The sequence below is a fragment of the Lithobates pipiens genome, unplaced genomic scaffold (genome assembly GCF_037356315.1).
Source record: "Lithobates pipiens isolate NorthernLeopardFrog02 unplaced genomic scaffold, aLitPip1_a1.2 Scaffold_16, whole genome shotgun sequence".
Lineage (NCBI taxonomy): Eukaryota > Metazoa > Chordata > Amphibia > Anura > Ranidae > Lithobates > Lithobates pipiens.
In genome coordinates, this window is record NW_027507748.1 from 1,026,813 (window position 1) to 1,041,561 (window position 14,749).

The window sequence follows — 14,749 nt, forward strand, 5'->3', positions numbered from 1 at the left end:
ATCGAGGGAGACAGTCAGGGTTGTGACAGTTCTTCCCTATTGGCCAAAGAGGCCATGGTTCTCATGGGCAATGAGCCTCAGTGTATGTCATCCGGTCAAGATCCCAGTATTCCTGCAACTGCTCTCACAGGGAACGTTTTTTCATCCAGCCCCACACAAGCTGAACTTACATGCCTGGATCTTGAATGGAAAAGATTCCAATCCCTAGGATGTTCGGGAGGCATAATTTCAACTCTATTAAAGGCAAGGATGCCCTCTACTAGTTACATTTACTCAAAGATATGGGATAAGTTCCAACAGTTTGCGGAAGACAGACAGTTGAACCCGGCTGTGCCGTCCACCTCAGTAATCCTAGAATTCTTACAATCAGGCTTGGACTTGGGACTCAGCCTAAGCTCCCTAAAGGTCCAAGTGGCAGCTATTTCAGCGAGTACCCAGTAAAGATGGGCAGAAGATGCACTCATCGTACAGTTCTTTAAGGCAGTCAAGAAGATTCGCCCAGCGCTAAAACGTTCCTTTCCAGCCTGGGATCTACCTCTGGTTCTAGAAAGTCTAATTTCTCAACCGTTCATCCCATTGGATTCTGCTTCACTTTGTAACCTAACCCTGAAACCGGTTTTCTTGGTGGCTATTACTTCAGGAAGAAGAGCTTCAGAGTTGCAAGTGTTTGGGGCAGAAAAAGAGCACATAACCTTTTTTCCAGACAGGGTAGAACTACAGACAGTGCATGGTTTTGTCCCGAAAGTCTTTCCCGTGCCACACTCTCTGAAACCTGGGCACTACCAACCTTTACAGACCCACATTCTGGGGCGGTACAAGAACTGGACATTTCAAAAGTTTTAACACACTACTTACAGGTCACGAGTCCTTTTAGGGCCTCGAATAGGCTATTCATAATACCATGGGGTAGGAATAAAGGGAAAGAAGCCACATCTAGGACTATCGCCTCTTGGATCTGCAAATTAATTTAAAAGGTGTATAGGGCAAGAGGGTTGGATCCGCCGGTGGTCAGAGCTCATTCCACTAGAGCTGTTTCGTCCTCATGGGTGGCAACATGCCTATCTGCAAGGCAGCCACATGGACGTCTCCAAATACGTTAATGCGTCACTACAGAATTGACCCAGGGGCACTAACTTTGGTGGAATTTGGTAGAAGGACTATTGAGTCAGCCCTGACATTGCCTTAAATAAAGTTTTCCTTTGAAGCATTACCCACCCTGGTTTTAGCTATTCATTGTATCACTGGTATGCTGCCATGGAGGCACCAGGAAATCGGAAAATTGTTTCATACTTACCGTAATTTCCTTTCCTGGTGCCTATCCATGGCAGCATACATACCCTCCCTGGTATTCAATATAATTGGAGAATGCTGGGGGGATATGGGTTTCCTTTTTATAAGCTAGTAAGCTATCCCGAGGGGAGGACTCCGGGGCGGAGTTATCTCTGGTATGCTGCCATGGATAGGCACCAGGAAAGGAAAATGACGGTAAGTATCAAACAATTTTCCATTTTTTTTTTTCCGTTAGAAATGTCATTTTGTGCAGGGACTGTTCTAAACACGGGAAACACGTGGCACTTCACAGGCATACTACAGACACCCCCCAGGCACCATATTTAAAGGAATATTTCACTTTTTTTTCACTTAGCGGACTATCCGACGGACTTAGTCTGGCGGACTTCCCAGCAGACTGTCCGTCTGACTTTTCGAACGGGCTACTTGCCCACACACGGCACTTTTTCAGCGGACTAATTTGGCGTACTAAGTCCGCCGTACTATTCGCCCTACTTTTGAAATAAACGGACTCGCCCTAAGTGTCATTAAAATCACTGCTCCTGAAAAAACTGCAGTTTTTAAAACTTTTTTTGCATTGATCCATGACCCCTGGCGCAGGAGCCGGGTCCCCAAACCCCTTTTAGGACAATAACTTGTATATTAGCCTTTAAAATTAGCACTTTTGATTTCGAACGTTTGAGTCCCAGAGACTTTTTTTAAAATATCTCTTTATTTGTTTTTTTTACATTTTCCATTATACATTTCACCATTTACATTCATCGCTCTCTTATGAGTCCCATAGACTTTAATGGGGTTCTAAAGTTCGAACAAATTTTCGGTCCATTCACAGGTTCTGGTGCGAACCGAACCGAGGGGTATGTTTGCTCCCTGTTTACAAACACCACAGGTTACCGGCCCAAATGGTTGCTGCATTCGTGGTGGAAAGTCATTGCTTGACAAGCTACAGTGCAAAAATCGCCTAGCACTTCCAACCAGAGCCAGTAGGTGGTGTCCAAATTGGAAAGCTTGCCATGGGAAGAAAGCCTTAAAGGGGCCACAAGCTTTGAAGATTGCCCAATAGAGACTTTTTTGCAAGGGCAGTTAATCACTTGCCGATTGGCTCACACCGATATACATTGGCAAAATGGCACAGCTGGGTATATTAATGTACCTGTACGGTGCCCTTTAAGACGCGGCATTGTGGGCACGTGCCATGAGCTCTGCGAGTGTGACCGCGGGTCCCGCCGGGAGTTGCACGATTGTCTCACGGAGGGGAAGAGCGGGGAAATGCTAAAGTAAACAAGCGTCTCCCCATTCTGCCTAGTGACAGGACACCGATCACAGATCCCTATAATTGGGAGCGGTGATCAGTGTCATGTCACACATAGCCCCTCCCCCCACAGTTAAAACACTTCCCTCAGACACACTTAACCCCTCCAGCGCCAATACTGATTAACCCCTTCCCTGCCAGTGTCATTTTTACAGTAATCAGTGCATTTTTATAGCACTGGTTGCTGTATAAATGATAATGGTCTCAAAATGGCATAAAAAATGTCTGACATGTCCACCATAATGTCGCAGTCACGATAAAAATCGCTGATCGCCACCATTACTAGTAAAAAAAATAATAATAATTAATAAAAAAGCCATAAATCTATCCCCTATTTTGTAGATACTATAACTTTTGTGCAAACCAATCAATACACACTTATTGCGAATTTTTTTACCTTTTTTTTGCCAAAAGTAAGAATACTTATCGACCTAAACTGAGGGAAAAAAATGTTTTTTTTATATATTATATTATATATATAAAAATGAAAAAATATAGCTTTTTTTCTAAAATTGTCGCTCTATTTTTGTTTACAGCGCAAAAAATAAAAACCGCAGAGGTGATCAAATACGGCCAAATGAAAGATCTATTTGTGGGAAAAAAGGACACAAATTTTGTTTGGGAGCAATGTCGCATGACCGCGCAATTGTCAGTTGAAGTGATGCAGTGCCGAATCGCAAAAAGTGCTCTGGTCTTTGGCCAGCCAAATGGTCCGGGGCTGAAGTGGTTAAGGTCATGGGATGTTAAGCTTATGAGGAATAGTAATGAATGTTCTTGAACTGAGTCGTGTTCAAAGCACTTCTGTCATTCACTCCTTTTAGAAAGAAGAACAAGATTTGTACTGTGCCTAGACCACAGTGGAGGGGTAAAATTCTTAGGCTGTCAGTGGAGCTTCCTGTATCAATAATTGCAAATATACCATTTTGGCTTAGGAGGCTCTAGTGTCTCTCTCCCCTACTCCTAAGCATTGAATCACCATTGCCGCCTCCAGTGATGACGGATTCACTCTCTCATGGACAGTTTTGCCATCCAGCTCCAAGAGACAGAGGCGGCTCTCTAATTAGGCAAGTTAGGCGGTCGCCTAAGGCCTCGCACTCCCAGGGGCCTCGTGCCGGCCACTTAATTTGTGTGTGGAAATAGGAGGGAATGTCCCCCGGTCGGTGTCCCTCAACTGTCTTTAACGTGGAGGAAAAGCCTGCGGTGTCCACAACTACTTTTCCCAGCCGTGGGCGGGTGGGTGGACTGACAATTCTTGATATAATAGTTCACAGCAGGGCGCTCCAGCGCCCACCAAGAGTCACTTTGAGGGCTTACAGTGTTGTGGCAAAACCAACACCTTAGGCCCAGATTACTGCAGAGCATATAGGGCAGGCCCCTACTTTCAAACATCCAACTTAAAAATGTCTCCTACTTGCAATACAGAAAGAGTCAACAGGAAGTGAGATGAAATCTACCCCTGAGGGCTTACAGTGTTCTGGTACCACCAACACCTAAGGCCCAATTTTATGCAGAGTATATAGAGAAGAAATATAGTATATATACTGCTGTTCAGATTATATAGTGCCTGGGGGCCCCCCTCACCATTTAAAAAAAAATGGGTGCAGGGTTCCCCTTAATATCCATACCAGACCCAAAGGCGCTGGTAATGGACTGGGGGGGAACCTATCAATTTTTTTGAATGATTTTCATCTATATTGCCGGGACCCGACAATACATTACATCCGTGAGTAGTTTTAAATGACTTTTTTCCCCCTTTAGAAATGTCATTTTGCTGCGTGACTGTTCTAAACACGGGAAAAATGTGCTACTTTATAGGCATACTATAGACATCTCCCAGGCATGATATTTAAAGTAAAATATATATTTAAATATACCACCCAATATTGGTTTTAACCCCCTGATTGCCCCTAGTTAACCCTTTCACCAGCGATCACCGTATAAGTGTCACTGGTGACGCTGGTTAGCCAGTTAGTTATTTAGGTTCCCCGTCAGGTTTTTATATAGCGCCAGGGACCCCCATATACTACCTAATAAAGATTTTAACCCTCTGAATGCCCCTAGTTAACCATTTCACCACTAATCACCGTATAAGTGTTACGGGTGACTCTGGTTAGTTATTTTGCTTTTTATAGCATCAGGGCACCCACCATTTATTACCCCATAAAGGTTTAACCCCCTGATCACCCGGCGGGTGATATCAATAAGGTTTTAGGGTCAGGGTCTGTGTCGCCCCAGGCAGCGCTAGGTTAGTGCCAGTACCGCTAACACCCACGCGCAAAGCATAAACCTTCCGTAGTGGTATAGAATCTGAACAGATCAATATCTGATCTGATCAGATCTATACTAGCGTCCCCAGCAGTTTAGGGTTCCAAAAAAACGCATTGTTAGTGGGATCAGCCCAGATACCTGCTGGCACCTGCGTTTTGCCCCTCTGCCCAGCCCACCCAAGTGCAGTATCGATCGATCACTGTCACTTACAAAACACTAAACACATAACTGCAGCGATCGCAGAGTCAGGCCTGATCCCTGCAATCGCTAACAGGTTTTTTGGTAGCATTTTATATTTAAATCCGGAAGGCAGTGCTTGGTTTTCGGGGTCCCGTACGTGGCTAGGCTCCCAAAAAGTCCCCCACATGTGGTATCCCCGTACTCGGGAGAAGCAGCAGAATTTATTTTGGGGTGTAATTTCACTTATGCCCATAGCATGTGTGAGCAATATATCATTTAGTGATAACTTTGTGCAAAAAAAAAAAAAAATTGTAATATTCCCGCAACTTGTGGCAAAATATAAAATATTTCATGGACTCAACATGCCTCTCAGTAAATAGCTTGGGGTGTCTACTTTCCAAAATGGGGTCATTTGGGGGGTTTTGCGCTATTTTGGCATTTTATGGCCTTCGTAACTGTGATAGGTAGTGAGGAGTGAAATCAAAAATTTGCACCCTTATAAATCCTGAAGGCAGTGATTGGTTTTCGCGGCTAGACTCCCAAAAAGTCCCACATATGTGGTATCCCCGTACTCAGGAGAAGCAGCAGAATGTATTTTGGGGTGCAATTCCACATATAACTATGGCATGTGTGAGCAATATATCATTTAGTGACAACTTTTTGTAAACTTTTTTTTTTGTGTCATTATTCAATCACTTGGGACAAAAAAAAATAAAAAAATATTCAATGGGCTCAACATGCCTCTCCACAACTTCTTTGGGGTGTCTACTTTCCAAAATGGGGTCATTTGGGGGGGGTTGTACTGCCCTGCCATTTTAGCACCTCAAGAAATGAGATAGGCAGTCATAAATTAAAAGCTGTGTAAATTCCAGAAAATGTACTCTAGATTGTAGACGCTATAACTTTTGTGCAAACCAATAAATATACGCTTATTGAATTTTTTTTTACTAAAGACATGTGGCTGAATAAATTTTGCCCTCAATGTATGACTAAAATTGAGTTTATTCGATTTTTATTATAACAAAAAGTAGAAAATATCTATTTTTCTCAAAATTTTCGGTCTATTTCCATTTATATCGCAAAAAATAAAAATTGCAGAGGCAATCAAATACCATCAAAAGAAAGCTCTATTTGTGGGAAGAAAAGGACGCAAATTTCGTTTGGGTACAACATTGCATGACCGCGCAATTACCAGTTAAAGCAGCGCAGTGCCAAATTGTAAAAAGACCTCTGGTCCTTAGGCTGATAATTGGTCCGGGGCTGAAGTGGTTAAGAAGGTAAAAAGCTACACTTACATACGAGGCACTAAAATCCTAGCGCCTGGATGAACAACATGCGGTCAAAAGCTTGGTGACCAGTGATAAAATGAAATGAATGAGAGGTGTCTGCAGCCGACATGGTGTGGATTCCCCTGCACGTGTATCGTTCCAGTGGGCGGGACTTCATCAGCAATGATATTTAAAGGAATATTACATTTTTTATTGTTTCACTTTAATCATTATTAAAATCACTGCTCCCGAAAAAACTGGCATTTTAAAAACTTTTTTTTTTGCATTGATACATGTCCCCTGGGGCACGACCCGGGTCCCCAAACACTTTTTATGGCAATAACTTGCTCATAAGCCTTTAAAATTAGCACTTAGAAAGGGATTTTTCATGTTCCTGTCCCATAGACTTTAATGGTGTTCGCATGTTCGAAAAAATCTTTTGCTTGTTCACATGTTGTGCTGCGAACCGAACCGAGGGGGGTGTTTGGCTCATCTCTACTAACTGTCTAGTAGCACTGAACAGAGCCCTATTCTATCTCTCTCCATGCCAATATCACACTGAAAATGACCACTATGGGGAGAATATTTTTTTGGTGTGGAGCGGGACTAAGAGCAATGAGCTATGATTGGATAAAGTCATCATTACTTTCTACAATCGTGGCTCTGACAGTGCTCTGTGCCCTGATTGGGCAAAGCTTTCATTGCTTAAGCCAATCAGGGCTTCCAATGCACTGTGCGGAGGTGCAGTGCATTGTGGTCATTCTGCGGACCGGACAAATGGTCGAACGCCCCAATAATTTGGGTGCTCGAACGGGCGAACAGCCAGTGTTCACCCAACACTAAATGTTAGTTTTCATGGAAGGAGTGTGACTGGAGATACAAAGTACACATTTTATTCCACTTCATAACGACACATTACATCCCTGCCACAAAGCATGGCCAACTTATTACAGAGAGATATATAATTCTTTTTACAATTTTATGCATTTTTCTATTCAATATTTTTTAAAACTGGCATATAAAAGAATATAAAAAAAGTTTAAACATTAATGTTAAAACAATATAATGTTCTTACATACCTGTGCCTGGACAGAGAAGAGTCCACAAGAGGATGACACGCAGGGGGCACAGGAGGATGACACGGAGGGGGCACATCGCTGCAGTCGGGGTATCTGGTCTGTGTGAAATAATGAAATAATGAGAAGTTATAGATTTACAGAAAAACTCAAACAGGAAGAAGATTAGATTTTGCAAAACTCTTGTTTCCTCTTTTTTCAAGAATAACACCTGGTGCGTCAGACCAACCACATCCGACATTTCATTTGTAGTGGATTTCAAAGTGATAAACCAACAGAAAGTGTTTTTTATATCTCGGGGACTTTCTTGGTAAGATATCTGTGCTGAGTTCCTGGCTACTCACAATTCAATACTCAATTTTTTCCTCTTGTAATGAGCGGTCTTCTCACTTCAGATCCCACAGTGGGTCCATCTGTTCCTCCGGCTCCCCCAATCACATACAGGAGGGTATCCTCCATGGGTGACCAGTTGGCGCAGAGTGAGTAAAGTACTTGGAACCTTTCCCTGTGGCTCCTGTTCACACTGCCAATTTATTCACCCGAGTATGCATTTGCGACTACCCAATGACCGCATGTTTATCCCCAAACATTTTGGCAATTGTCAAACGTCAGGGGTAGTCTATTTGTTGCAGTGTGAATGTGGTTGCTACTATGTGAACAAGACTATTCAAAAATTCTGGAAGTGTATATCTATCGCCACATACAAAGTATGAGACAAAGTGACCCTAAATATATGTCCATGCTGGCTGCTACCCTGAGTGTCATTCTTGGCCCTGGATCGAGTCCACCCCAGTCCACGGGGTGGGAACTTCAACAAGTCCCTCCTCCAGCATGAACTGTGGTGGATCTCTGATCTGAATTCCACTTTGCCTCAGGACTCAATGAGGCCTTTAACTAAAACAACAAAAGGAGGATAGAGCAAAGGTTGGTACAGAAGACACACCTTGGGGGGAGAAAGAAATGTCACAAAATATGCATAAAACATATATAGAATAAAGGTCGTGGATAATCAGATATGCAGTTCATAAAGTCCAATTGAGTGCTATGGCAACACTAGTGGCAGCTCCCTTTAGAGTGAAGTAATTCTCTGGAAGACAAATGGAAAGACAACACAGTGTGCCGGACTAAGTGTAGCAGAAATATCAAAAGGGGCTTTAAGAACATCAGCCAATGTCAGGAAAATGGCCGAAGAAGGACTGGCAATTCCACCCAAGACAATCATGGCCACCATGGTGCACAGCGTGACTGATGTGGGCAGTACTTCTGGGTTTATTTAACCACTTGCCATCCGCTGCACGTCGATATATGTTGGCAGAATTACAGCAGTGGGCAAATGGGCATACCTGTATGTCCCCTTTAATTTGCGGGCTAGTGGGCGTATACTGCGTGACCGTGCCCCGCAAACTCAATGTCTGCCAGTGTCCCACGGTCGTGGCATGGAGAGGCAGATCGAGGGGATGCCTATGTAAACATCCCCCTAAAATTAGAATCACTCCCTAGGACACACTTAACCCCTTGATCGCCCCATAGTGTTTAACTCCTTCCCTGCCAGTGTAATTTACACAGCATTTTATAGCTCTGATCGCTGTATAAATGTGAATGGTCCCAAAATAGTGTCAAAAGGGTCTGATGTGTCCGCCGCAATGTCGCATTCACAATAAAAAAAAAAAACAGATCACCTCCATTACTAGTAAAAAAAAAAAATAAATAAATAATAATAAATCTATTCCCTATTTTGTAGACACTATAACTTTTGTGCAAACCAATCAATATACCGTATATACTGGAGTATAAGCCAAGTTTTTCAGCATGCCCCCCCCCCCCCCCCCCTCGGCTTATACTCGAGTCTGTGTCCAGGCGCACGAGGCTGCAGATGATCTCCCAGCGCTGTGACGTAAGTCTAGTTGGCGACTGTGCTGTGTAACAAAGCCCCTCCTCCTCCTCGATAGGCGGATCACTGACTCACTGCTGGGAATCTGAGTCAGTGTTCTATCACGGACGAGGAGGAGGCGGGGCTTTGTTACACTACACGGCCTCCGACTAGACTGCATATCACAGCGCCGGTGTAGCAGTAAAAACGGTATGGAGAACATAAGGCTGCAGATGGGCACAGTGGTACATGAGGCACAGATCAGGTAGGGAGATTGGCACAGTGAGGCACACAGATTGACAAAATACCACCAAAAGAAAGCTCTATTTGTGGGGAAAAAAAGTACATCAATTTTGTTTGGGTGCAGCATCGCACGACCGCTCAATTGTCAGTTAAATCAACACTGTGCCGTAATGGAAAAAGCGCTCTGGTCAGAAAGAGGGTAAATCCTTCCAGGGCTGAAGTGGTTAAGCCTGCTGTTGGAGCCACCCCTTGCTGGATTAATCGTCAGCCCCCCAATGTTTCATTTGCTCCTGTGTCTCCGTGATTCTGTTCCCTGTTACCGACCTGACTTGTTTGACTTCTGCTTCTGATCCGCTCCTGAACTCTGGCTTGCACCACTGACTACGCTCCTGTTCACTCCTTCATCTGTACTTTGTCTCTGGCATTTCTGGACTGATCTCTTGTGTATTATACCTGGCTTGTCTTCAGTTCTTGCTACTGGTTATACTCCTACTGACATATTCTGCCTGGTACCCTGCGCTCAGTGGCTCTGTGGGTCATCCCAGCAACTACCAGTGCACTCTACGTGACTGGCTCATCAACAACACCTGGCAAATCATGTATCACTCCCAGGGGAGCACTGCACCGCAAAGGGGCACCCTCTCAACAATCGGCCTCTTCCTTGGAACCTGACAGTATAATCCAGCCATATGTCTGAGGTCAAAGGAAGCACGTCCCTTTTGGAGACTCTGTGCCAACAAGTTTCCACCCTAACACAAGCAGTGCAACAATTACAGGAGGGCTACTTTCAGTTGGAAGGTTGTCTGCAGCACCTGTCAGCGCCACTTGTCAGTGCCACCTGCTCTGTTGGATCAAGGCTTGCTGTCACGGTCGTTCCACCACCCCGGTCGCCCAAGTAAGACTTACCCGCAGGTTCCCCGTACGAGGGGATCGTCGGTGCCTTCGGACGCGGGTTGGCGCTAACGAACGCACGCGAGTGCACGTAGTCCCCAACAGGCGCACGCGGGTGCGCGTTGACACGAGCGGGCGCACGTGGGTGCGCGACGAGCCGAACAGGCGTACGCGGGTACGCGGGGTCACGAACGGGAGCACGGTCACCCGCGGGGGTACGCAGACGTACCGTGCGACCGTTCTTGGCGCCCAGTTGCCTACTTAAGGGACCTGCTCCTGCTCCTCTGTGCTGTTCCGTCTACAGCGTTCCCGAGACTCCTGCTATCTGTTCCTGTGTGTTTGTTCCTGATTCTGTACCCGGCCTGTTCCTGGACTTTGCCTGTTAGCCGCCTGCCTCCGACCCTTTGCCTGATTGACCACGCTTCTGCCTTCTGCTTTGTACCTCTGCTGCCCGATTGTTGTCGACCCAGCTCGTCCCTGACTACGCCTGCCAGCCTGCCTACAAGTCCTGCGCTGACTGCCACTTCTGCAGTTCCTGCCTGTTCACCTGTGCCAGCTGTCCAGCAGTTCCTGTCCAGCATCCAGCGCTGGTTGCACCTGCCGTTCCAGTCTACCACCTGCTCCGGTCATCTCTACCAGCTACCAGCCTGGCACTTGTGCCCTCCGGACTCCTGAATCCCTGTTCCCATCTCCAGGGGCTCTCGAGCCGGAGGCTTACGAGGCGCCGCTCCCTGCACGTTTGGGCTCTCCAACCAGGTACGTGACACTTGCCCTCTGCCAGAGCTGTGGGAGCAGCTTCTTCTCTGAAATGCACCACCTCTACCCATACAGTAGTGGTCCCACCACTCGAGCCTCGGGTGTCAATCCCTGAGTGCTTTACTGGGGACCAAAAGAAGTTCCGCTCCTTTAAAAATGCCTGTTTACTGTATCTGGCCCTGAACCCGACACCTTCTCCATCAAGTCCATCAAGGGGGGTTTCATGGTGTCGCTGTTGGTCGTTGAACCCTAGGCTACGGCCTGTTGGAGCAAAAGAGCCCTGTCATCAATTCCCTGGATGCATTCTTTGAGGCTATAGCTCAACTGTATGATGGCCCACAGCGTGTGGCCACCACTGAATCCACCCTGCAACAAGGGTGGCAGCCAGTGGAAGATTATACAGTGGACTTCCCCAAAGTGGTCAGCTGACAGGCTGGAATGAGCCGGCAGTGAGGTGCCAGTACCATCAGGGCCTGTCAGAGCCACTCAAGGATGAGCTAGTGAGAGTAGAGACTCCCGCCACCTTGGAAGGTCTTATTCAAGTTGCCATCCAGCTTGACGGGTGCTTGCGGGAGCGATGGTCTGAAAGCGCTCAAGCTTTCAGGACCACCTGGATACTACCAAAGGTCGCTCCTCCCCAGTAGCAGTGCCCAAATCCGCAGCTCCTGCAGAGTTGGAGCCTATGCAGATTGGCCTGGTCCAGTCATCTCTATCTGCTGAGGAGAAGCTCAGGCAAAGACAAGCTAATCTAGGCCTATGCTGTGAGATCATCGGCCACTTCATCCCCAATTGCCCTATCCGTCCCAGTAAGCCATCTCCACACATTCCTGTTCTCACCCAAGTTGCTGCAACCTCACCTACTCACCTAGTTATCTCTGTTTCCCTGCAGGTGGCAGAAGAGGTGATCTGACTTCTGGCAATAGTTGATTTGGGGGCATGCAGTTGTTTCCTGGACCACACACTGGTAACAAAATACAACACCCCCCTTCTTAAGGAAAAGCACCTGACTGTCCACGTGGCTGACGGCTCCGAGCCCCGTTTTGCACCGGTCACCCAAGCCACTACTCCTCTCCTCATGTCCACTGAGTCTGGCCATCACGAGTTCCTCATATTTCATATTTTAAATGTACCCATGTTCCTGGTTATCCTGGGTATCCCATGGCTGCAGGCACACAAGCCTCACATCAACTGGTCCAGCAGGGAGATCTGCTTCTCCTCTCCATACTGCCAGCAGCATTGCCTTCACCCCAAACATCAGTGCCCCATCTTATTTCAGCCCAACGCCCACCAGGAGGTGCCTACAGTCTACCGGGAGTTCCTGGACATCGTTGACCCCAAGAGTGCAGATGCTCTTCCCCTGCAATGGCCATATGACTGCCCCATTGAACTTTTGCCAGGCTCTGAGATACCCTTTGGTCGAATATTCCCCCTCTTGAAAAAGGAGGTTGAGACCCTGTGGCTGTATCTGGGTGACAACCTAAAGAAGGGGTTCATCCTTCTTCCTATCCTGTGGACGCTGGCATAATCTTTGTGGGAAAAAAAAGGACCAGTCCCTAAGACCCTGCATAGACTACAGGGAGCACAAAAAATTACAATTAAGAATTGCTACTAGCTCCCTCTCATCCCAGAACTTTTCCAGAGATTCCGTAATGCCTGGGTCTTCACCAAACTGGACCTATGCAGGGGCCTACAACATGATCTGCATAAAGGACTTCTCCTTCTCCACCATTATTTCACCAATTACCCAAGCAACCCGAAAGCATGTATGCTTCCAATGGTCCTTTGAGGCTCAGGTCGCCTTCGACACCCTGAAGTCCCGGTTCACTTCTGCTTCGATCCTTCAGCACCCTGACCCTGCACTACTCTATATTCTGGAAGTTTATGCCTCAGAAATAGTTACAGGAGCCATTTTGTTACAGCACCAGGGGCCCAAGGCACTTCTCCATCCCATAGCTTTCTCCTCCCGCAAGATGAGCCAACCAGAAAATAATTATAATGTGGTGAATCAAGAGCTTCTCGCTATAATAACAGCCCTGGAAGAATGGAGGTACCTACTAGAGGGAGCCAGTCATCCTATTATGATCTATACGGATCATAAAAATATAGAACCCCTCCGGTCTGCCAAACGGTTGAGACCTCACCAGGCTCGTTGAGCCTTATTCTTTTCTCGCTTCCAGTTCCATATCACCTACTGGTAGGGATCAGCTTGCCCCCAATTTGGGGTGTTCGGGAGCAAATTCGAAAAGCCGCAGAACATCCTGTACAAGTCTATGGGAGAAATCTAAAGTGCTCATTTTAAAGGCTTATATGAAATTTATTGTCCTAAAAAGTGTTTGGGAACCCGGGTCCTGCCCCAGGGGACATGGATCAATGCAAACAAAAGGTTTAAAAATTGCAATTTTTTCAGGGGAGCAGTGATTTTAATAATGCTTAAAGTGAAACAATAAAAGTGTAATATTCCTTTAAATTTCGTACCTGAGGGGTATCTATAGTATGCCTGTAAAGAGACACATGTTTCCCGTGCTTAGAACTGTCCCTGCACAAAGTGTCATTTCTGCAGAAAAAAAGTCATTTAAAATCACTCGTGGCTATAATGAATTGTCGGCTCCCGTAATACAGAGAAAAATCATTGAAAGTCATTGATAAAAAAAAATAGCGTGGGATCCCCCAAATTCAATTACCAGGCCCTTCAGGTCTGGTATGGAAATTAAGGGGAACCTCACGTCAATTTTTTTTTTTAATTACGTGGGGTTCCCCCTAAATATCCATACCAGACCCTTCAGGGGCATGATCGTGAGCGCACATCCCTGTTTCTTCGGTGGCGGCATGTCACGGAGACACCGCTCGCCACCGAAGGGGGTGAACAGCCATTGGTTATGGCTGTTTACCACGTGATCGGCCATGATGAACTCACGACCGATCACAGATGGTCACACCCCGACTGTGCACGGAGCATGCGCGCGATCGTGAGCGCGCTGCCGCGTGCACTTTGGTGACAGCGTGTTCCCCGGGAACACTGCTCGTCACTGACGCTGGTAAACAGCCATTGGCCGGCTGTTTACCCACATGATCGGCTGTGATCCTTTCACAGCTGATCACTAAAATGTAAACAAACAGTGGTAACGAGATGTTACCGGGTTGTTCTCCTCCTCACACACCGATCGTGTGTGAGGAGGAGATTGTGGTAACATCTCATTACCGCCTAGTGTACACCAATCACACTGATTGCCCCCCAATAAAGAGGACCTGTCACCACCCCTTATAGTACCTGTCAATCACAGTCTATCAGAGTACCTGTCACAGTCCATCAGAGTATTTGAGTTCCTGTCACAGCTCATCAGAGTATTTGAGTACCTGTCACAGCCCATCAGAGTACCCAAGTACCTGTCCCAGTCCATCTGAGTACCCGAGTACCTGTCCCAGTCCATCTGAGTATCCGAGTACCTGTCCCAGCCCATCAGAGTACCCGAGTACCTGTCACGGCACATCAGAGTACCCGAGTACTTGTCACGGCACATCAGAGTACCCGAGTACCTGTCACGGCACATCAGAGTACCCGAGTACCTGTCACAGCCCATCAGAGTACCCGAGTACC

At 46.4% G+C, this 14,749-nt stretch overlaps 1 protein-coding gene across 1 annotated transcript in view; it reads right to left on the reverse strand.

Moving 5' to 3' along the window:
- LOC143981520 (pregnancy-specific beta-1-glycoprotein 2-like) overlaps positions 1-7,500 on the reverse strand; it is a 545,541-nt gene extending 538,041 nt beyond the window's left edge. The window contains exon 1 of the mRNA XM_077479391.1: positions 7,398-7,500. Within this exon, the coding sequence (XP_077335517.1) occupies positions 7,398-7,473 (76 nt within the window). The 5' untranslated portion in view covers positions 7,474-7,500. The remainder of the gene's footprint in view (positions 1-7,397) is intronic.
- Positions 7,501-14,749: the final 7,249 nt, after the last annotated feature.